General features: G+C 41.2%; 1 protein-coding gene across 3 annotated transcripts; it reads right to left on the minus strand.

Annotated features, from left to right (window-relative positions):
- Positions 1 to 1856: 1856 nt before the first annotated feature.
- Positions 1857 to 24017, minus strand: BCL10 (BCL10 immune signaling adaptor). Of its 3 annotated transcripts, none has more exons than XM_065408968.1 (4): positions 23862 to 24017; positions 17264 to 17303; positions 6217 to 6505; positions 1857 to 4498 (listed from the first exon to the last, which is right to left on the minus strand). In XM_065408968.1, the coding sequence occupies exons 2-4, from the start codon at positions 17267 to 17269 to the stop codon at positions 4140 to 4142; spliced, it is 654 nt and encodes a 217-aa protein (XP_065265040.1). In that variant the 5' UTR covers positions 17270 to 17303; positions 23862 to 24017; the 3' UTR covers positions 1857 to 4139. The 3 variants fall into 3 exon arrangements, with proteins under 3 accessions (XP_065265040.1, XP_065265043.1, XP_065265039.1); XM_065408971.1 differs by lacking the exon at positions 23862 to 24017 and adding an exon at positions 23567 to 23609; XM_065408967.1 differs by lacking the exon at positions 17264 to 17303.
- Positions 24018 to 24324: the final 307 nt, after the last annotated feature.

Here is a 24324-nt window from a genome sequence, read left to right on the forward strand (position 1 = left end):
CCTGGGGCGGGGGGCACAAAGCTGAAGTCCCACACCGCTCAGGAGTGGGGGGGTCTGTAACCTGAGCCCCACCGCTGAGGGCAGAAGAGCTTGGGCTTCAGCCCTGGGACCCAGCAAGTCTAAACCAGCCCTGGCAACCCCATTAAAATGGAATTGCGACCCACTTTGGGTTCCCAACCCACAGTTTGAGAACCACTGGGTGAGTGTAAAAAAGCCCTCTGGATAGGTTATTCCATAACAGTCAATAGTAGTACAAAAAGCTCAAACCCTTTATTTTCATGTGGATTCCAATAAGCTTATTTTATTTTTAGTGTACTCTGATTAGCCTCAGGCACATATCTTACACAAATTTGGAGTTGGAGTACTCCTATATTTGATGGAAAAACTAAGAACCACTCTATTTTGTTTGCCTCAGCTGAGATCTTGTTTATATTCACTAGTAGCCTACATTGTACAACAAAGGCAAACATATTGGAGTTTGCATTTTACAATTATTTGATCCTACATAGGTATACAAATGGAGGTAATGCTGAGAAATATATTTGCTTTAAAAAAAAAATACAGACCTTATCTAGAGAAGACTAAAAAGGGTGTTAACGAATAGTCTAATGCCTTTGAAAAGTCTAGTATAGACAAACCTTTAAGTTTAAAACGTGCTAAACCCGTCACCTATGTAGGAACTTAAGCTTTAACCCAACCACTTAGCCTGTGTTAAAATATACAGTGCTTTCAAAAATGTTCTAATACCTTGTTTGAAAAGTCATGTAGATACGGCCAGTGCCTCTTTTTTTAATTCTACCTAGCTAACAATTTAAAAACACCCTTAACATCTAGTTTAACAATTACTATCACATTAGTTGAGGGGGATTAAACACCTAGGTTATGTAACCAGCTAACTCCACTGTAGAAATATTAAAACTGTGTCTACCCTAATATTAAGGGGTATATCAAAATCATGTTCGGTAATTGTTTTAAAAATAACATTTTCCCTAGTTTAGACCCACAAACTTGGGTCAGAAGCTCTACAGCCTGCTACCTTTTCCAGTCATGCTCTCTCAATCATTTTAAAGATGTGTTCTTCCCCAGGTGAGTATAATTCTACCTTACCCAACTAGTGTTCAAACAGGGTCTGGCTCTACACAGCACCTTCTACAGATCAGTCAGGAAAGTTGAAGCAGAGTGAAGCCTGATTTAAGTCTTTGTACCCACCCACCCCATCCCTCCCCCTCTCCCCAAACACAGCAGATGAGGGAAGATAGTTCTATCATTCTGCCAATGGACAGATGAACAGTGTTCATTTATTTTTTTTAAAGATCATGCTATTGGAGGTTAGGTTAGAAATTACACATTGGAGTCTCTCCAACCTAGGAAGAGTTCCATGGAATGCTCAAGCCTCAAGTGAGGATGGGCACTCAAAAGAATCAGGCGTTGTGAAGTGGACAAGTTAGGGGAGTACTCTTCAACAAGCACCCCTCTTCCTCAACAGTGCTCCAGAATTCAATGCCATAGGGGGGGAGGAATAGCTCAGTGGTTTGAGCATTGGCCTGCTAAACCCAGGGTTGTGAGTTCAATCCTTGAGGGGGCCACTTAGGGATCTGGGGCAAAATCAGTACTTGGTCCTGCTAGTGAAGGCAGGGGGCTGGACTTGATGACCTTTCAAGGTCCCTTCCAGTTCTAGGAGATGGGATATCTTTAATTGTTGTAAATTAGCATACTGCAGTAATCTATAGCCTGTTTGAGCAGCTCAGACCAGAGATGTTTTGTTTTAAGGTAACAGAAGCCACAAAGAAAGGTAATGAGGAGGGTGTGGAGGAGAGAAGCAAGCAATTATGGAAAAAAAAAAGATTTCAACACAGTTTGTGATATTAAATCTTTGTTTAAAAAATGCATAGGTTTCAAGCATTTGTTAAGATTACACACGTTCATTAAAGATCTCAGGTTAATACAATGGAGCAATTACTGCACAGTTTGTGGAACACATTCAGACATTTGGTAGTTATCTAGCAAATCTCTAACATTCACATTATGAAACCATGTACATTGTATATTTTTGGTTTGCACAGGATCAACCCCTCCTCCCAGATTCACCCAATTTTTGGGGATCTCCTGTAACCACAGAACCCTATCCCATGAGAGATTATGTACATCATATAAATTGCTGAACCATTCACTTCTCAATGGGCCTGCTCTTGCTCCCAAAGAAGTTTTAGCATTAGTTTGAGTGGAAGGCGAATTGTGTGCATTGACTGCAAGGCTCTCAGCAATTCTCAGGCTCAGATCCAGATAGAGTAAATTAGCCTAATTTCTATAATCACTTCCAACAGGATAGCAAAATAAGTTACAATAGATAATACCTGCAGAGTTCATAAAAAAATGGTTGGGAATGTTCAAAATGTAGGGGTGTTAAGACACTTAGCTTGATTTTTAAGAGTGCTGAGACCCACAACTCCAAGCTGTAGTCAATAGAATTTGTGGGTAATCTGCTTTTTTGAAAATCAGGCTCAGTGTGTTTTAGATGGATGGATACCTGAAAACATAGTGATTGGTGTGTCATATATTAATAAAAGCAGCCCATATTTTTGTCATATGTAAGCTACCTCATTCTTATACTAAAGTTGTTTCTACATGATATTCTAATTAAACTTGACAGTTTATTTGAACTGAGTTAACATCCATGGACTAGTCAGACATGAACAACAAATAGCTATAGGATACTTTTGTTGGTTACTTTTCTGAGTCCCCAAATGGGACCAGCCTCCTTTTGGGCTGTCGTCACCCATGAACAACGTAAGGCAGCTCCTCCTCTGAAGTCCAAAGGCTGAGCCTATGGCCTCTGCAGGAGAATTAGCATTAGAAATGGAATCTGGGCGTGACAGACTAGAATACTTATCTTACTTTAGCAGTCAGTGTCAGAATTATACATTTTAAATAAAATCCAGTCTACCTTTTGATAAACAGAAAATGTAACTTCAGAAAAATACTCTGTGTAAAGACATCTGTACATAATCCTGAGTAATACAGTTTTTAAATTTGTCATTTTGCACTTGTACACTTAATCTTCTAAAATTCAATCTTACAAAGTGGGGATTAGAATGAGAAGGAAAGTATGAAAGGATTAAACATATTGTACTATGTCAGATGAGAACTTTTCCCATGTTAAAATAGTTAAAACTTGGTTTAGATTCTAAATCACTTGCAATGTAAACGTGTTATTGTAGGGTGTAAAAATTAAGTATCTGCAGTGCAATATTTCCTTGAGTACTTCAGTTAAAGACATCCTCCTGCTAGGTCCACCCATTAAATACTGTACCTTTTGCTCCTTACAGAAGCATACCCTTACTTAAATAAAGGCATTTTATAAATAAGCTACTGAGCAACTCCCTTACTGGGATCTGAACAGCTGACATTCCTTTCCACTATTAATATAAATTAAAACAAATGCATCTCAAATCAATGATTTCTATATTATATTTAAAAACAGTATGTGAAAATGCATTTATCATATATGAACTCTAATCAGTGTAGTATCTGCCTTTCATGTTTGGATGAAAATAGAGCACAAGATTCAGAAAATTAACACATTGAGAATTATTTGACAATAAGCATTTTAAAAAAATGCATGGCTACAAAGAGCCAAATTCTGCCCTCCCAATGGGAGTGATGTGTGCATAAATTTGAGGGAAGAATTTACCCTATGTCACGTAAAAGATTAGTTTGGCAAACTTTTAGAAGCAGTACAAAAATATAAGTTCTGAGAAAGTCCTTTTAAAGTGTTCTCTTTTGTAATAGCCATTTTCCCCTCTACTTGCTAAAAATATCAAAATCTGCTAATGTTGGAGGATAAATATTAATTCCATTGACTGGAAAAATTTAAGTAATGACAATATTAACATGAAATCCTAAAAAAAACAAAACAACCAGCACTAGTTGCATCTAAAGACTTCCAGAAACTAAAGATACAGAATCAACTGATTACCATTTTAAACTTTTTTTTTTTTGGCAACTCATATAGGCTATTTCCCCTATTTGTGATTTAACAGTTTGGAAACATTCTGTATGCCGCCTGCAAAGATATGTAAAAGTCTCACAACACCCCCCCCCCCTTTTAAGTAAACAGACAGGAAAAAGAGTCATTGAAGTCATTGTGGTAGAAGAGAACGAGATCTTAAAGGCAGAAAACGATTGTCACTTGAACTGGCACTGGCTTCCTGTTGTTCAGACTGCAGTTCTGGTGGAAGAGGGGGTGCTCCAGGATCCCCAGGTCCTGGAAGCGTGGTTGAGAAGTCTGCGTTTTCTGTGCTTCCCATCTCCACAATTGGTAAATTCATTGAACGAAGAGATGAAGCAGACACAAAAACAGCTGTACTAAACTGTTCTTCTGGTTGATTATGGGTAGATTCTTTTACTTTTTCATAGTAATTGGATTCATCAGAATATGACCTAGAAAGATTATTTGTTCCTCCATACACTGAAGTCATACAGCTGCTGCAGCTCAGACCTAAACAAAACCAGATTGGATGTTATTACAATTTGCTATGTAGCTAGACAGCTTCTCCTTCAGATTACTTCAATGACATTTATTAAAATGTTCGAAAAGCCATCAAACTAGAGCATAGGTACTTAAATTTTATCAATGTGGATCACTTGTCTTGTAGACCATCTCTCCTGTCAACTTCAGTCTCACCTGACATCACACCATTCCAATGTGAATTAAAGTCAAATTAGTTAATCTTTCACAAAAACTAATTGTCCTTTTCGTCTTCCCATTCTGTTCCCATCTAGCTTCTCCAATATCCCTATCCCCATCTCTTTCCTCTCAGGAATACTGTCCCCTCTTTCATGTCCTGAAATTTATGAAAATGGCAAGTATGAGATTTTTTTACAGCACAAAAACTGCAGAAACTGAACCCCTTCTACCTTCTCTTTCCTTTTATTACTACTTTAACCAATGGAAGTAATTTTGAGACTTTTATAATTAAGGCATTTCAAAATTGAGGGCTAACATTAGGCTCTTAAATCCATATTTAACTACTTTCATTAAAGTGGCCAGATTTTCACAAATGCTGAGAATCACAAGTTCCAGTGCAGTCAGCAGGAGCTGCAGGTGCCAAGGCCTTGTGAGAACTAAGCTGCTTATATTTAGGTGCCTAAATATGGATTTAGAAGCCTTAGTCTACGCATTCTGGTTTGAAAATTTTGGCCTGCATGATTTACACAGAGCTCCTTGTAGGAGACCAATGAGTATCTGTCAGAATCAACTTGAATGAAAAGGATACGCTGTCTTTGAGATAAGTAAGGCTTCAGTTTCAAGTTAGTCTGGCAGGAGAACACAGGCCAAAAATTCTCTTTACCCCGCACTCAAAAACAAAGGACATTTTTTGGGTGAAGAGAAGTATTTCAGCTTATTCTTCAGCTAGCAGTTCCATGGATCTAATTCACTGGGAACAGGGCCTTATTTTTGTAAACAAAGTCAGGCAAAACAGGGAAGATGAGAGAAGAATCTGTTAAGATTTACTTTCTTCTAGGTTTCATCTTCTCCTCAACTTATATTTCTTAGAACCAATTGCTGGATATTTTTAGAGCTATGAATTACAATGTAATTTCAACTTTGAATACACTCTGTGACATCAAGTTATGATTCAATTTCCTGCGTGTCAACATAAAAAAAATCCTTGTCCATGCATGCTAGGCTGAGGCAGCAGCACATATATGCATATATACACATACGGTTTTGGGGTTTATAGCTTTGTTTAATGTTGACACACAAAGGGATGGTTTAGTTTCCCAATACAGACTCATTTTATGTTAAGGGGCATAGTAAGTTTAAAAAAAGTGTTCCAAGAGAAAACCCTCAGGAAAGCTGATCACCAAGCTCAAATTCTGCAGTATAATCTCATGGGAAGCAAAGTTTGACAGATTTAGACCAAGATGCAAAAATACTTTGTGTACATCATAAATCATGAGCATTATTTTTTGTGATTAAGCGTCACTGTGCTTAGCATGGTAAAAAGACATAGGAAGACATGGTACTTGTCCCTAGGGGCTTAAATCCAAGTCTAATGTTTGTTTGTCCTGCAAGAGACTTCTTCAAAGGTGGTATCCCTATTACCAAAGGAATTCTGAAGCTAAGTAAGACATGTTTTTTGGTTTACATACTTTTACAGAGTCCTTTGAGATAAACATCTACTTTGCCATTTAACAATTTAAACATCTCACCTTTGAGAGCTTCAAGTTTTTCATTTTTGACTTTCAACACTACATCAGTTATCCTTTCTAACAGGAAGTTCTGTGTTCTTTCTCGTCTAATAGATTCAATCAAAGTATCTAGTCCCTTTGGATTTTCTGCTAAGTAGTCCAATAACTTCCCAGTTTTCTTTCTACTTGAGGGTCGACAAGATATTTCTTCAGCGTCCTCTCTAGTGAGTATTTTCTTTGAACGCAGGTAATCAAAGTGTCTCTCCGCTATAATTTTGTCACACAAATAGGGACGCATCCTTTCTAAAGCCTAAAAAAAGACAAAACATTACGGTCATTAGCTGATTTTCAATGTGGTTAGGAGGATATATTGGAAAACATTCAAATTCAGATGATGTCAGTACTGGATTATAAACCTACATTTCTGAATTAGAAACCCCAATGCCATGTTACCCAACAGCCAGAGATCCATTCTCCGTGTATCTGTATAATGTATTTATAACTTTTTAAAAAAAGTATCACCCAGTGAAGTCCCTCCCTCAGGTAAACAGTCTTCCATTAAATAAGGCCCAGAGGAAATTAAATATAAATATATTTTAAATATTAAGTAGTAATGTGTTCAGATAGTTGTGGTTTAACTGTGCAGTCTAGCAAGAATTAAGAATGGTCAGCCTTTGGATTTATTAACTTATGCCTGATTAAGACAGATACTAGAGTGTTTAAACACTACATACTAAATATTAGTCCATGACCTGCTGGAAAAATGGCTAAATATTGTTAACTTCTAGCAACACCATTATAACGTCAGTGATTCATTATTTCAACAGGAAATGGCTGCTTCTGATGAAGTGATGCATGATGCTAGAGGGAGAATTGCTATTAAGAGATTCAGTTCAACATCCTGTTCTAGTCAAAGAAAAAATTGAAGGGAAGGAGAGGGAGAATACAGATAATCTCAATTTTTTACACACACACACACACACACACACACACACACACACACACACAGATAAAGGAACAAGTGGTGCATTTTAAAAGAAATCAAGAAATGCCAAAGTTAAGGTCATGTGCCATCTTAACTCTGCTCTCATGCATATTCCTTATGCTAGGGTCATTTTCAGTTATATGATCACCTTATTTTCACATAACTTGTGCCTCATTTAGTGCACAGGTTGGACAGCTCTCCATGTATGACGAAGGTTTGCAACATCACTACATCATCCATCCTGTGCACAGAGGACCCAGTTCTACTCAGTTATACTGGTGAAATTTCAGGGTAATTTCACTAGTGTAATAATTTACTCCAGATTTATCCTGTTACAGTTGCAGAATGATGCATGATCCCTGCATAAGACAATTATGTCTCACTCTGTTTTCTGTATGCTGTCTGACCTGTGTACTGAATGAAGCAGGGTTCCTACAGAAATAGTGGGTATGTACTGAGCATTTAAACATTTGCCCAATGCCTTAAGATGAGTGGCTGAGCAACTATTTGATTTTCTTAAAATGTAAAGAGAAAAGGCAACACAGGGTGATTTATCATTTGAGTATACTTAGTGCTCACATGTTCAGTAGCCAGCTATTGTTGCTTAAGGCATTAGCATGTTGATGCACTCACCAAAAATTTTTCATCTTTCCTTGTGTTAATTTTTACTAGACTAATTTCTTTGGGGCAGGGATCTTGTATTTCATATCCATAAAGTGGCATGCACAGCTATGACACTATAGAGACAGTTCCAAGATCTACTGTATCTCTGGCAAGTAGACTAAAGGTGACAAACTAGAGTATGTTATTTTACTATTTGAAGCAATTTTGAAAAGGAAAAATGAATGATATACAAGTCTAATAAAATCTTATTTATATATTCTTTACCCTAAACATTAAACTGACATATAAGGAACACTTCAGACAGTAATGAAATATATCCCCATCTGGTATGAAAACCAAAGTGGGTCCAGGTCTTCTATATAAAAGATACAATAATTATTTTATAGTATTTAATGTATGTATGTATATTACCACTGTCCTCTATTGCAGTGGTCTCCAAAGTGGGATGCGTGCACCCCATGGGGTGCGCAAGAGGATCCTTGAGGGGGTGTGGCAGGAGGAGCCCCGCCGGAGCAGCGCTTCTTTCCCCCCCCACCCCCTTTGGCAGTTCGGCCGGGAGTCAGAGTGGCTTTTTCCCCCCCCTCCCTCGGCAGTTTGGCTGGGAGTCCGAGCGGCTTCCCCCCCCCTCCCATGGCAGTTCGGCCAGGAGTCCGAAAGGCTTTCCACCCTCCCCCCCCGCTTCGACAGTTCGGCCAGGAGCAGGGGGTGCGTGTTCAAAAAATTTTTACTGATGGGGTGCGCAATCAAAAAAGTTTGGAGACCACTGCTCTATTGGATTGTGTATGTATCAGACCTAGTCAAGTAGGTACTAGCTCCCTCTAAAGGAGAGGTAGAAAGCTGCTCTTTTAGGGTATATCTAGACTAGAATAAAAAGGATTTTAAAAAACATTACCCAACACATTTTAATACCCCCAAATAAAGCTTTCCTTATGTACACCGGTTCACTGATCAAATTGAACCCTGGACTTTCACTTGACCAGCTAACACTAATTGATAGCTAACTCTTTCTTAAGAACTCACCTTTTATCCTAGTTTAGATATACCCTTGGTTCATCAGGTGGATGAATGCATTGGAGCCAAATAGTGAATACAGTTCCTAATGTGACATAACAACTGGCTAATGACCAGAACTGATGACTAAATAACCTTTTTTTAATTTCACATCATCGCATGACTGTTAGTGGGAGATGTAGTACAGTGGTTCTCAACCAGGGATACATGTACCTCTGGGGGTACATCAACTCATCTAAATATTTGCCTACTTTTAGAACAGGCTACATATAAAGCACTAGCGAAATCAGTACAAACTAAAATTTCATGCAGACAATGACTTGTTTATACGACTCTGTATACTACATACTGAAATGTAAGTACAATATTTATATTCCAAATGATTTGTTATAATTATACGGTAAAAATGAGAAAGTAAGCAATGTTTTAGTAATAGTGTGCTGTGACACTTTTGTATTTTTATGTCAGATTTTGTAAGCAAGTATTTAAGTGAGGTGTAACTTGGGGGTACGCAAGACAAATGAGACTCCTGAAAAGCATACAGTAGTCTGGAAAGGTTGAGAGGCACTGATCTAGTACAGGCCAGCTACTGGTGGTCTCAGTTTGCTCAGATATGGCAGTATAAAAGCTGGTAGCCACTCGTGCTTTGTCTATTCTAGATCGCCTATTGTTGCTACCACTTGCAAAGCTTCAAAGAAATATGTAAGAAAAAGCAGGGTGGATAAAAATCAATGATTTAAAATAAATTTAAAAATCGGAATTTTTTATTTAAATCTGATTTTTTTGATAAAATGCTTTTTGAGGAAAAAACAATCTAAAGATAGTTTTAATTAAGATAGATTATAGCTCAAAGATATCTCATTATGGAATAGGGATTATAAATTCTAATTCTATAGTACGAGACAATATATTTACGTAATGCAGGGGTGGGCAAACTTTTTGGCCCGGGGGCCACATCTAGGTATGGAAATTGTATAGCAGACCATGAATGCTCACAAAATTGGGGGTTGGGTTGCAGGAGTGGGTGAGGGCTTTGGCTGGGGGTGCAGGTTCTGGGGTGGAGCTAGGGATGAGGGGTTGGGGGTGCAGGAGGGTGCTCCAGGCGGGCACCGAGGGGTTCGGAGGGTGGGAGGGGGATCAGGGTTGGGGCAGGGGGTTGGGGCGCAGGAGGGGGTCGGAGTGCAGGTTCCAGGCAGCACTCACCTCAAGCAGCTCCCGGAAGCAGTGGCATGTCCCCCCTCCGACTCCTATGCGGATGCACGGCCAGGCAGCTCTGCACTGCCCCGTCCACAGGCGCTGCCCCTGCGTCTCCTATTTGCCGTGGTTGCCGGCCAATGGGAGCTGCGGGGCAGTGTGTGGAGCCCCCTGGCTGCCCCTATGCATAAGAGGCGGAGGGGGGACATGCTGCTGCTTCCAGGAGCCGTGTGGAGCCCCGGCATGCACAGAGCGGGGACAAGTCCTGGACCCCGCTTCCTGGCTGGAGCTTGAGGGCCGGATGCGGCCCCCAGGCCGTAGTTTGCCCACCTTTGATGTAATGTTTAAGAGAAGTTTTGTAAATGAGTTCCAATAGTTCATGGATCAGGGACCCAATTTTATGGGGTTCCAGGGGCTTCTGTATAGATTATTTAGGTTAATCTTTCTATCTACCCAATGGGACTCAGCTCTCAGTCTAGAAGATACCATCAGAGATACTTAGTTTTGCAGTTCTCAAACTGTGGATGTGTCTCTCCAGAGAGAACAAGCTTGTTAACAGCAAAAATGTTTTTAAATAAATAAATAATATATAGAGGTGAGAAATAAGACCTCAACCCTATTGTCCCTCTGCAAAATTGTGTAAACAGAGTCAATCCCTTACCTCTCTCTAAAAGTGCAAAGTTTCAAAAAGTTCAATGAATAGAAGATTGTTGGGGGCGGAATAGATCTGGACAAGAAGAAGTCTGGAGATAAATTTGAGAAGGAAGGGACAGGCAGTAGAAACAAAAGTGAAACTGTTTGAGCAGCATATTCCAGAAGTCTTGAGGTCTTTCGGAGTGTAGCCTTCATTGATTTGAGATCTACCATACCATTCTCTCACTAGAAGGGAAAACCTATAATGGCAGCAGGACGTAAAAGAGACCCAGTTTGGGAATATTTTATTGAAGTTCCTCTACCTCTGGGTAAGAGGCATGTGTGCAAAATGCAAACAGTGCAACAAAGAAATGCAAGGCCTGGTTGCCCGAATGAAACATCATGAGAAGTGTTCCTTTCATCATCTTCAACGCAGCTTCCTCCTGAGAAGGAACATGTCTGAACATGCAGGATCTTCAGGTTGGTAAACTTTTTTATTTCATACTTCTTTCTTAAGGACTGCCTGTCTTCCTTCTGGACTATTCCTGAATTTTCATGTTTGAGCAAAAAATATAGTTGTTACTCTATGGTACTATCATTTTAGATGCAGTTGTGATAAAAATGAATAGCTGAAATAGGCAGATCTTCCTTTTACAATTTCACCTTTAAAGTAGTACTGAGTGTCACTGAATGCAATGAGTAATACTAAATGAGCAGTATGGTAATAATAATAAAATAACTGCATTATTTTGTTTAGGAGAATCCATCCTCAACATACAGGATTCTGAAGACTATCCACCTTCAAGATCGCCATCATTTTCTATAGTTTCAGAGTTATCTGCCAATGAGAGTGTTTCAGTCACATCATGTATGTCACATAGCCACAGTATATCACCTGTAGCCAAAAAAAAAAAAATCTCCATCATCCAGAAACAGCTAGAGATAAGTTTGTGATAAGAACCAGCAGATTACAAAAAGAGGTAACTGATGAAAAAATTGCCTGGTTTGTTTATGCAACAAACTGTTCTTTCCATTTGATTGAGAACCCACAACTCATTAACATGGTTCAGTCATTAAGACCAGGATAGACCACTCAATAGAGCAGATGTCGCAGGCAAATTGCTGGATAAAGTGTATGAAAGAGAAACTGAGCAGTGTGCAAGAGGTCTAGAGGGTAAAATTGTTAACCTAAGTCTTGATGGGTGGAGCAATGTCTACAATGATCCTGTTGTATGTGCTTGTGTGACACCAGAAGAAGGCAATGTCTTCCTTACAGAAACAATTGATACATCAAGAAATGCACACACAGGAGAATACTTACAAGAAGCAGCAGTAAAAGCTATAACAAACTGTGGAAAAAAATTCAAATGTCTAGTACGCAGCTTGGTCACAGACAATGCTGCAAATGTATTTAAGAGAAGACGACATTATTTAGAAGAGAGTCCCAAGCTAATAACATACGGTTACAGTGCTCATTTGATGCACCTCCAAGCCAAAGACTTCAGTGTTCCAGAAATAAAGGCTAATGATGTTGAAATCGCAAAATACTTCCGTAACAACCACTTTGCAGAAGTTGCTCTTAAAAAAGTGGGAGAAACTAAGCTAACTTTCCCACAAGACGTGCGATGGAACTTAGTAGTGGACTGTTTTGAGCCCTGGATCAAGAACTGGCCTAATCTGATGACAGTTTGTGAAGAAAATCATGAAAAAATAGATGGCACTGTCACAGCCAAAGTTCTCAACATTGGGCTTAAGAAAAATGTTGAACACATGCTGAGTACCCTGAAGCCTATTTCTGTAGCCTTGAACAAAATGCAGGGAAATAGCTGTTTTATTGCTGATGCTGTTGAAATTTGGAAGGAACAGAGTGAGATTTTAAAAAGAGCAATTTGCAATGATAGAGTTAAATTACAAGCATTAAAAAAACAAATGGGACAAGCACTATCTCCAGCTCATTTTCTTGCAAATATTCTCAATACTCGGTACCAGGGTCAAACCTTAACTGCTGAAGAAGAGGAGTTGGCTATGACATGGACATCCAGCAATCATCCCTCCATAATGCAAACTATAATAAACTTCAGAGCTCAGGGTGAACCATTCAAGAAATATGTGTTTGCTGATGATGTTTTAAAGAAAGTCACACTAGTGAACTGTTAGAAGTCACTTAAGCACTTGGATTCAGAGACCTCTGAAGTGATAATCTCACTTTTAACAGCAGTAGCTTCTTCTGCTGGTGTAGAAAGAATATTTTCTTCCTTTGGACTAATTCATTCCAAACTGAGAAATTGTAGCGCTGGTTATGGGGTATGGTGATTGTACACCAGGGTTGAAGAGAGGGTCCAGGGATCGGCAACCTTTGGCACGCGACCTGTCAGGGAAATCCGCTGGCTGGCCGGGACGGTTTGTTTACCTGCAGCATCTGCAGGTTGGGCCGATCGCAGCTCCCACTGGCCGCAGTTTGCCGTTCCGGGCCAATGGTGGATGCGGGAAGTGGCGTGGGCCAAGGGATGTGCTGGCTGCTGCTTCCCACAGCCCCCATTGGCCTGGAATGGCGAACCGCGGCCAGTGGGAGCTGCGATCGGCTGAACCTGCAGACGCTGCAGGTAAACAAACCATCCTGGCCCACCAGTGGATTTCCCTGTCTGTCTGGTGATGTTCTCCTCCTAATACAGCACGGCAAGAAAATCCCCCAAATATTAATGATTATGCTGTTGAATTGGAGATAGTTCACCTCCCAATAATTTCATAAATATTTGCTTCAATTACCTTTGGTAAATGAAATACCCAAACAATCATTCATTTTCTGATATAGATGTAAAACTAATCTGAAAAGTTTTCAAAATAAATCACTTTAAAAATGTATAGTGTGTACCTTCTACAAATGAAACCTATCTCTGAGTTGTGAAGAATATGTATTAAGGTTATAACAACCAACAAGAATGCACTTTTACGTAGAAATCCATGATTAAATAGACTCTTCCTGAGTAGTGATTAAATCATGAATTAAATCAATTTGATTTAAATCAAATCCACCCTGAGAAAAAGCATAACAGACCGCAGTATGCTTGCATGTGGCAATTGATCGCAGCTTTATACAAAGCTTACTGTTGCTAAAATACAGTGTAGTTATATGAGATAGTGTCTGGGATAGCATTAAATATAGAACCCTACCAAATTCACAGTCCATTTTAGTCAATTTCACGGTCATAGTATTTTAAAAATCGTAAATTTCATGATTTCAGCTATTTAAATCTGAAATGTCATGGTGTTATTTAGGGGTCCTGACCCCAAAAAAGCATTATAGGCAGTTGCATCCGAAGAAGTGGGTTGTAGCCCACGAAAGCTTATGCTCTAATAAATTTGTTAGTCTCTAAGGTGCCACAAGTACTCCTGTTATTATAGGCAGTGTTCCCTCTAATTTTTCCCACCCACGTGCAGAATGAATTTTGTTACTTGCACCAATATGGAGGTGATGTGTGATGTGCAGCGCTAAATAGGCTGCTGCGCAGCTTACAGGGAATTTGGGGGGGGGGAGGGGCGGGGTGTCACAAGGTTATTGTAGGGGAGGTTGCGGTATTGCTACCCTTACTTCTGCACTGCTGCTGGCAATGGCGCTGCCTTTAAAGCACTGCAGCTGGAGGGAGGCATCTGCTGGCTGGGAGCCCAGCTCTGAAGGCAGCATCGCCGCCGGCAGCAGCACAGAAGGATAGCATGGTATGGTATTGCCATCCTTAATTCTGCGCTGCTGCTGCCTTCAGAGCTGGACACCTAGCCAACAGCTGTCGCTCTCTGGCCACCCAGCTCTGAAGGCAGTGCAAAAGGGTGGCAATACTGTGACCCCCTAAAATAAGCTTGTGACCCCCCCGCATCTGCAATTTGAGAAACGCTCCTCTCCCCTGTGAAATCTGTATAATATAGGGTAAAAGCACACAAAAGACCAGATTTCATGGAGGGACACCAGATTTCACAGTCCGTGACACATTTTTCATGGCCATGAATTTGGCAGGGTACTAATTACTGGTATATACAAAATAAAGCGCATCAGTGATACACTGATAACTTTAATGCATTTGTTCTTTAACAAGTGCTGTGTTTAACTTTGTTAGTCAGTCATCAAGACTGAGATAAGAAAATTGTACCAATAATGACAATAAGTGGGCTATTGCTTGAATAAAGAAAAAGTGGTTTTAGTAATGTTATTTTCTAACACATTGATAACTATTAAGTAATTTAATGGATTTTACACTGAAAAGAACTGTAGATGTGCAAGAATCCTGCTGTCTCAAAAAACAAGAATGCTGTCATATAAAGTAGTATCAAGTGAGCACAGAGCAGTCTCAGGCACAGGTTTACTCTAAAAAGTGATTAAACAAATTTAACATGGAAATCAGTGGCAGTTTCTCAGTCAGATTTTTTTTTTAAACTTGCAAATTGTAGCCCCCCACAACTCACACAGGGCTCTAATGGTCATGCTAGGTTCTTTTATAACTGGAATTAATGCATGAGATTAAGAGTTCTGCAAACCAATTTACAGCTACTATGACACCTGTGGAACCCTGTCATAAGCAACACCCATGCAAAGCCACCTATAGCTAACGGTGTTATATGGGGACAAAATATAAGACAATGCAATTTGCACAGACTGGCTGGCAGAACCGAACACTATGATGATACATGAGATGGAAATAAGCCAGTTTGACTGTTTGTCTAGTGAGTTTGTGGATGTGGCAGTTACAAAAAGAAATTTTTACCTGCAAACTGCACAAGTTTAACACAGAGGTTAGGGACTAAGTATGAAACCTCCACAAAGCCATTTTACAAAGCCACTTTTTAGACTATAACCCTTCCTACTGTACAGATCAACTGCATTGCTGTCAGATGTTGACCAGATTGCCAGACAAAATATTTTCATAGAAGATTTTACATTTACTATCTCGCTTTACATACTGCTTATTTCTCTATAGGTATAAAATGATGCCTGATATATAATGTGCTTTTAAAAAAATGAATCCGTTCTGAACCAAAAGAACCCCACATTTCATATGTATAATTATACCACACACACAATGGATATATACAAATAAGCGCTCTTTCATAGAAAATTCATAGATGTATTTAAAAATATATTGTTTTGGGGAAACTAAAAATGAAAACATTCTAATTTGGAGAGTTTTCCAATCCTCCATTCCCTCAACTACCAGTCCTATTTCTGACAGGTGTCTCAGTTTTTTATTTCAACATTGTTTTTTACACCAACCGCCATTCGTCCTTCAAAAGCAAGGACAAATTCACTAAGCTGTACTGTGCTTTTACTCCTCCACAGAGCACCTTCTCAGCTGTGCTTGCAGGAGTAGAGTGAAAAGGCACTGGGAAAGAACTGGGAGAAACTAAGGTACACTAGACCAGAGGTTCTCAAACTGTGGTCCGCAGACCACCAGTGGTCTGCGAGCTCCATTCAGGCGGTCCGTGGATATTTTCTTCTAATGTGCATGCCTGGGCGGCCGCACACAAGAGAATGAAGGGCCGCCCACCTAATTAGTGGAGTTGCGCAGGCATGGCTCACCTAATTAGATGCCTGGACCCTGGAGAAGATGAACATGTAAGGTGAGGTGGTGGCCTTGGGGGGGGAAGAGGTGGTGGGGGGCAGTTGGGTGAGAAGAGGGAGTGGGGGGAATTTGGGACGTGCAGGGCTGAGGTGGGCAGAGAAAGAGGTGACTTTCCCCCAGCTCCAAGGCTGCAGCTGCCGGGGAGAGACCCCACTCCTTCCCAGCCCCAGCTCGGGGGCTGCCGTGGCGGGGGAGAGAGGGCACATCATCCATTGCATTAGAAAGGTAAGACTACGGATATTCAAATACGAGTTGTGTGCCTTTATTTATAGAACAACAAATGTTAATGATTAAGTTTTTTTATATAGCGCTTTTATCCAAAGCGCTTTACAATAGTTAGCTAGCGGTACAAACAATATTTGGAAAGATCATTAAGTGGTCCGCCGAGACCTCAGCAGTTTTCAAGTGGTCCGCGGAAAAAAAAATTGAGAACCACTGCACTAGACCATGAAGGGAATTTGGAGTAGGAGAGGGATTTGAAGAGACAGAAGGGAACAAAAGGTATTTGCTAAAAGTTGAGACTTTCTTCCAAAAGGAAATCAGTTTCCATGGATAGTAGTGGTGCTGGCAATAATATTCTGGTTAATAGCACATGAACTGGGTCCTGTTTGAGAGACCTTAAAAAAAATTGAGCCTCAAGTTCTCTCAGTGGCTAGACAAGTGAATGGCCTAGTTTAGGACAGCCTGCTGAAAACAAGGCAGCCAACATTTTATTATGATGCTAAAAACACTATGAGAACTCTTAATTAACAGGCATCGGGGGAGGACCTTCTAAAAAACTTCTAGCCTTGCTGGTAGCAAAGTATTAGCCCCTCTCATCAGCTTCCATGGGGTGTAATAAAGGAATCAGGTAGAATCAGGTGTTATGAAGTTGTTCTCATGTTAACTAGGTAAGAAAAGGAACCATGCAGCTGAAAGAATTCATTGAAAGGTGCATAATAATTCAGTACTAGATCAGAAGGAAGGACCGTGTTTAATTAAAATAAGTGTACAAGTACTCCAAGATATTATCTACCTTCATCTAGGTGCTTATATGGCCCCCATCAGTGTAGTATCTGAAAGGGAAGAAAGTACAGGAAATAGAGCAACTAAGAATAGCACCACACAAGAGACCACAGGAAAATCATATTTTTAAATAAATATTCAGAAAAGTATCTTATTTCATTTGCTTTCAGCTTATTGGCAGATGCCAGCAGCTAGGGACAGCACAACAACAACATAAGGAACACCAATGCTACTAAAAAAATTGTATTCTGGCAACATATAGCCCATGAGATTTGTATACAATGGCAAGGAACAATATAATGTAAACCTTTGTAGTAATGTTGAATGTGTATGCTGGAAAATTTACTCATAATTGTTCTAGATAATTCTAAGGTTTGGGGGTGGAAGGGAAATGCTAGGTGTCACAGTTTCAGGGCAACTGCATCTGTATTCCCCCTCCATAGTCCACCAAGGGCACCCATTTTAGACATTTCCCAGATGTCACTTCTCTTGGGTGGAAACCTGTCTCTCACTCTTTCCTGGCAGAGGATCTTAAGGCTGCACAACTCCCTGCCTCACACTGCGATATTCCCGCAAGCCAGACCACCTAAAAAGATAATTGCCAGCACTTTGTGTTCTTTCTGAGGGCTATGTCCAGTGTATTGCCCATGGTTATAAATTACCACACAGTCCTTCCAAGCAAGCATATTTATTTTTAAGGTAAAAGCATGATAGAAAAAACATACTAAAACAATAAAAGAACCAACACCCATGCTAAAAAGCTTACCATCAGTCACCCTGTTTCCCACCCCCACCACCCCAACTGCAATGTAGGGCTCCGGTAGGTTTTAGTCTTTTCAAAACCCACAATTCGGTTTTCCCTGTGGTTACAAATTCATCCCTCTTAGACCCAGAACCTGAACCCAAACTGGGCAGGTCAGCTGTCGCTTTATATAGGTCAGGCCTTTGATCTTGGCCTTCTGTAACAGGTAATCAGCAGACAACACTCTTCTCAGGGCATACCATAACCAGAGTTGGGTAATTTGCATTAGCCTCTCCCTAGAGATTCTCCAGGAAATCCACTTAACACTTATTTGATCCAAAAGTCCAAAGTGTCTGGCACATTTTCAATATAGTCTTTTGAACTCCCAAGTCTCACATCTGTCACATCTCCCTTAATACAATAAAGTCATCCAAGGATACTGCAGGAAACAGCTATATCTGTCACACAAAAATTTCTCTTTTGAGGTAAAATTAATTGTGCCTTATGAGGTATGCTAGCTGTGCTGAGAGTTTAGAATAAGAGGAAACTTTGGGACTGAGAAAAATGTCTTGCATGGAGTGGTTCATTGCTGTTCTTTTTCAGTCTTGAAAAGTTCCTGGTCTCCATGACTTCCTGTGGCAACAAGTTACACAGCTTAATCACACACACTTTTTTATGCTATTTCCTCTTATTGATTTTGAATTACCCAGCTTTTATTTAATTGAATGTTTCCTTGTTCTTGTGTTTTGAGACAAGGAGAATGGAAGCTCCCAATTTACCATAAATTATTATATGTACTTTTATCATGTCCCCTCTTATTCAGCTCCCTTCTAAAATAAACCATTCCAATCTTTTCAATTTCTCTTCAAATAAGTTTTTCCTGGTCTTTGATCAGTCTCATTGCTCTTCTCTAAACCCCATCCTGTTTTGAGATGGGGTAACCAGGACTGCACACACTATTCCAGGTGAGGCTGCATCACTGATTTATATAAAGGCATTATGTTTTCAATATTATTGTCCATCCTTTTCCTTATGTATCCTAACATCTTGTTTGCTCAATGGGTAGTTGCAGTAAAAAAAGTGAAATTTTTAATGGAGCTGTCTAAAGGACAGTGAGAGGCAATGGCCATTTTGAATGAGAGGGAAAGAAAGAATCTAGTGAGTCTTTCAAAAAAAATCAGTGTAATTTGAAATATCAAATACTAAGACCGTAAACATGTGTTTTGGATGGTTTCTCTACAGGACAGAGTTAAAGTTGTTTGGGTGCCCTAACTATACATTTTCATACCTTAACATTTAGATTTCTTTTCAGTTTAATTTTAACTCTGAATTTCCTGGTTTAACATGTATTAGGATAATTTCAATATCCCTGTAATGTATTTTACCCTAAATTATTAAGTAATCTCAACTGTAACTTCATTTTAACAGTTTGTGTTTGGGAAGAAGTTAATATTTGAGACAGTCTGTTTTCTCTAGTATTAAAACAAATGCATGAGAGAATATCAATAAATAATGATCCTATATTATGAACATAACATAGGAATGGCCATACTGACTAAGACCAGTGGTCCAGCTAGCCCAGTATCCTGTCCTCCAACAGTGGCCAGTGCCAGATGCTTCTTATTTGTTAAACAGATATTTGTTATACTGATTCATCCAGATGGATTTTAAAACAAAAACTTTAATAACTAATTATACTAATTTAATTTTCACATTCAAATGCAGCTATCACCAGTGTGACATGCAGCAAATGTTTAACAGTTAAGAACATAAGAAAAACATAACAAAAACCACAGGGGAAAATGTAGGTAAACTGGCATTTAGCCAAGGAACCAAAATTAACATTCTTACTTCTAGGCAATTCTAGTGATCACAAGCAGTCTACACCTCCATTTTACAACTCATCTAAAAGAGCACCTCCCCAGCCCCATCATCAAACTGGGACACTGGTTCACTACCGACTCAGAGAATAATGTATTTTACTGACTCACATTACTCCCTGCAGCCCCTATGTTTCTCTACAGGTCTCTGATCCAAACACTGACCTGGTCCAACTCTGCTTAGTTTCTGAAGCCTGACAAGACTGAAGTGGCATAGGTGCAGTTTTCCTTTGCAAAAACAAAGTTGTTAAATAAGCATATTTGTCACAATAACAAATACATTTGAAAGACTAGGTATTACATTCAAATCAGAATATATTTATTGAAGATGAAGGGGGTTTTAGAATTTTAAATAATCAGATGTTAACTATCGCAGTATTATTCCCTCTTGTGGTTCTTTAACAGCAAGCAAGAACATGAAAAACCATGTGCCACAAATTCTGACAAAGCACTTCAGATAAATTACATAAGCAGTGAAAACAACTATTAAGAAACCAAAACCAAAGTCAAACAGACATGCTTCACTGAAATGAACAAAAAGCATCTGTCATAACTAAAGGGAAGGGTAACAGCTCTCCTGTGTACAGTACTATAAAATCCCTCCTGGCCAGAGACTCCAAAATCCTTTTACCTGTAAAGGGTTAAGAAGCTCGGGTAACCTGGCTGACACCTGACCCAAAGGACCAATAAGGGGACAAGATACTTTCAAATCTTGGGGGGGGGGGGGGGGGAAAGGCTTTTGTTTTGTGCTCTTTGTTTAAGTTGTCAAGCTCTTGGGACTGAGAGGGACCAGACATCAATCCAGGTTCTCTCCATCTTTCTAAACAAGTCTCTCATATTTCAAACTTGTAAGTAAAGAGCCAGGCAAGGCGTCTTAGTTTTACTTTGTTTTCTCAACTTGTAAATGTACCTTTTACTAGAGAGTGTTTATCTTTGTTTGCTATACTTTGAACCTGGGCTAGAGGGGGGTCCTCTGAGCTCTTTAAGTTTGATTACCCTGTAAAGTTATTTTCCATACTGATTTTACAGAGATGATTTTTACCTTTTTCTTTAATTAAAAGCCTTCTTTTTAAGAACCTGATTGATTTTTCCTTGTTTTTAGATCCAAGGGAGTTGGATCTGTATTCACCAGGAGTTGGTGAAAGGAAGGAGGGGGGGGAAGGGTCAATTTCTCCTTGTTTTTAGATCCAAGGGAGTTGGATCTGTATTCACCAGGAGTTGGTGAAAGGAAGGGGGGGGGTGGGGGGAAGGGTCAATTTCTCCTTGTTTTTAGATCCAAGGGAGTTGGATCTGTATTCACCAGGAGTTGGTGAAAGGAAGGAGGGGGGAAGGATCAATTTCTCCTTGTTTTAAGATCCAAGGGATTTGGATCTGTATTCACCAGGGAATTGGTGAAAGGTTTCTAAAAGCTTCCCAGGGAAGGGAATGGTGGCAGCGGACCAGAACTAAGCTGGTAGTTAAGCTTAGAAGTCCTCATGCAGGCCCCCACACTTGTACCCTAAAGTTCAAAGTGGGGATACAGCCTTGACAGCATCTAATGATGGAAGTGGGATAACAAACAACTACTGAAGAAAATCAATCCAGTAACTCTCAGAGATTCAGTAAAACAAATTTCAACAAGGAGCAGTAACACCAACATGCAAAACAGATGTGTATGAAAACAGAAATAAATTAATGGGCAAGACCCCAATCACAAGTTACATCAGGTTTTGCCAAAAATCATTAATGAACCAATAACTTCAGTACTTCATGAAGCAACTCAGTCCAGTGGCTGTTTCTGCAGTCTAGCCTAGAATAAGATTACATAGTACAGAAGTGTATTTTTTCATCCTGGAAAACTATCAGATCTTATCTTTGCCTAGGCCTCATCCTAAACAAATAATTTTCTGAGTCTCACACAAAATTTTTCCTCTTGCTTTTAAAGTTTATGGCCAAATTGTCTTAATTTTGATAGGCTGGATATCTCCATTCCACTTTGCTCAACATCACCGTACCCTGTAACATTGATTCAAATATTCACAACAAAATAAATGGTCTGGGTCCTCACATCTATTATACACTAGCATATCTTCAGCATCAGAGCCCTAGATGGTTGCAGACACACTCACATGCTTAACTTTATGCATGTGCGTATGTGTTTACAGGATTGGTGCACAAGTTATTTTCTCCCTCCCGCACTAATGTAACCGAGCTCTTAACTGTGACTCCTGTAACATTTATTTCTCTTCATTTATTTTTGAGCTTGCTTCTTTCTTCCTGTTTTAGAGATGGCAGCTGTGAAGTGACCGGAACCCTGAAAGAGATTAAGCAGTGGTTTCCCCCACCCCCTTGGACCTTCCTGATGCTGCTGGAATGGAGACACCAACCATCTATAATAGTGGTTCTCAAACTTCTGTACTGGTGACCCCTTTCACACAGCAAGCCTCTGAGTGCGACCCCCCCCCCAATAAATTAAAAACACATTTTTATATATTTAACACCATTATAAATGCTGGAGGAAAAGAGGGGTTCGGGGTGGAGGCTGACAGCTTGCGACCCCCCATGTAATAGCCTTGCGACCCCGAGGGGTCCCAACCTCCAGTTTGAGAACCCCTGATTCTATAAGTATATTAATGAAACATCCACAGTGTTGGAGAATAAGCAGTAAATAAATAATATTGCCCACTGGAAGCTGATAGTTTTTGTTCAGCCAATGTAGTTAGGCACCAGAGGAACCAAAAATAAAGCTTAGAATATCAATATTTTGTTAATCCCTTGTGTGTCTTTCCCACTAACTTTTTTATGCTTTGGAGTCACTTATGGCTCTGCTTTGACCTCATAACTAGGCATTTTAACACCCGGGGCAAGCAAGCATATTTGCACCCCCTACCATTCCCCCCCCCCATCATTTTTCCACCCCATTCACAGGTAGCACTTACCTGTTTGTTGATAGTGTGGGGGGACACAATTTAAAGGTTTGGGGAGGGGGCATGTGACCACCCCACAGAGGTTTTCAAACTGTGGCATGTGCCTCACACACTCCTAGGGCGGAACAATGGGGGGGGATGAGTGGTGACACCAGGGGGCGTGGGCCAGCCCCACATGGTGGGGCTCGGGAAGGGTGCACCACTTCCACCCCGACTCATCTCAGTGGGCCACCCAGCCTATCTGAGGTTTGGCTGGCACACAACAAAAAAAAATAAGGGGAGCAGGAACATGACCCTGTGTACCCCCATCCCATGAGCCACTTCAGCTTTGCGCCCTGGAGGACTCCCCCACTCACACTGGTTACAGCCCTGGGTCAAAATAATGTAAGATCTGGGTTCCTGAAGTCAATTCCACTTTCCAGGTATTGGATGATCAGGAGAACAGTTAACAAAACAAAACACAAATAGGCATGCATTTGGCTCCAAACTATACAATTTAAAAATAATTTCAGCCTTACTGTTCAAAGCCATGGAGTTTTGTTATTTTTTCCATCACAAACAGCCCTAACCTGGTTGGCCTCTCATCCTTTCCACAGTGTAAATGTTAAATAAGAACAGAGCTACACGCTGACATCCTGCCTGAAGGAACACTATTTGTTTCAGGGACCCTACGTGTGTCCTGTGACCAGGCAAAGGGAGGGGGAGGAGATAACCCAGCTCGCGGTCAGCGGCGCCCCTCCACCCGGACACAGACCGAAGGGGACCGCAGGGGGTGTGTCATTTACCGGGATGCTCAGTGGGCCCCGCGAGCCGGGGGCGGCACTTCCAGGGGTCTCCGCCAGACACCTGCAAACCGAGCCACGGCCCCGGGGCCTCCCCCTGAGTCGCTGACAGCGCGCGCCTAGCCCCGCCCCAGGGGCTGCGGGGGGGGGGGTTCCCGGCGCGTGTCCCGGCCCCCCAGCGATACAGGAAGGGCGGCTGCAGGGGCTGGGCGTGACACGCCCGCCGGCCGGCAGGAAGCGAGGACCGTCCCAGCCCCCCGGTCTACCGGTAACCCCCTCCCCGCCCGACCTCACTTACTTCCTTCTTCACCTCCGCCATTTCATCCTCGGTGAGCGGCCGCGCGGCGAGCCCAGGCCCGGGGCCCTCCATAGCGGAAGCTCCGCGCCCCGGCTCCCAGCGCAAGAGTAACGACAGCGCTTCCAGCTCTGCAGACTCCGCCACAGCGCGCGCGCGCGCGCCTGCCATGGGAAGCCACGCCCACTCAGCGGAACAGCCACGCCCACCAGAGGCGCGCGCGCGGCCTGCGATCAAACGTACGTCTCAGTGCGCCCGCAGGCTGCCGATGGAGGAGAGCTTGTGTGCAGCCTTTCGCCCCTCCCCCCTACTTCCTCTCCGCGAGACTGCCCCTCAGACAACCCTGCGTGCCCTCGCTCTAGAACATCCCCCCCGCTGTCTTCTCCGCCTCAGCCTTTATCACGTGCCAAAGCCCCCCCCCGCCAGCCTTTCACTCCCTCTCCACGCCCGCACCCCCGCCCTTGCA

The sequence above is a fragment of the Emys orbicularis genome, chromosome 8, assembly GCF_028017835.1.
Source record: "Emys orbicularis isolate rEmyOrb1 chromosome 8, rEmyOrb1.hap1, whole genome shotgun sequence".
Taxonomy (NCBI): Eukaryota; Metazoa; Chordata; order Testudines; family Emydidae; genus Emys; species Emys orbicularis.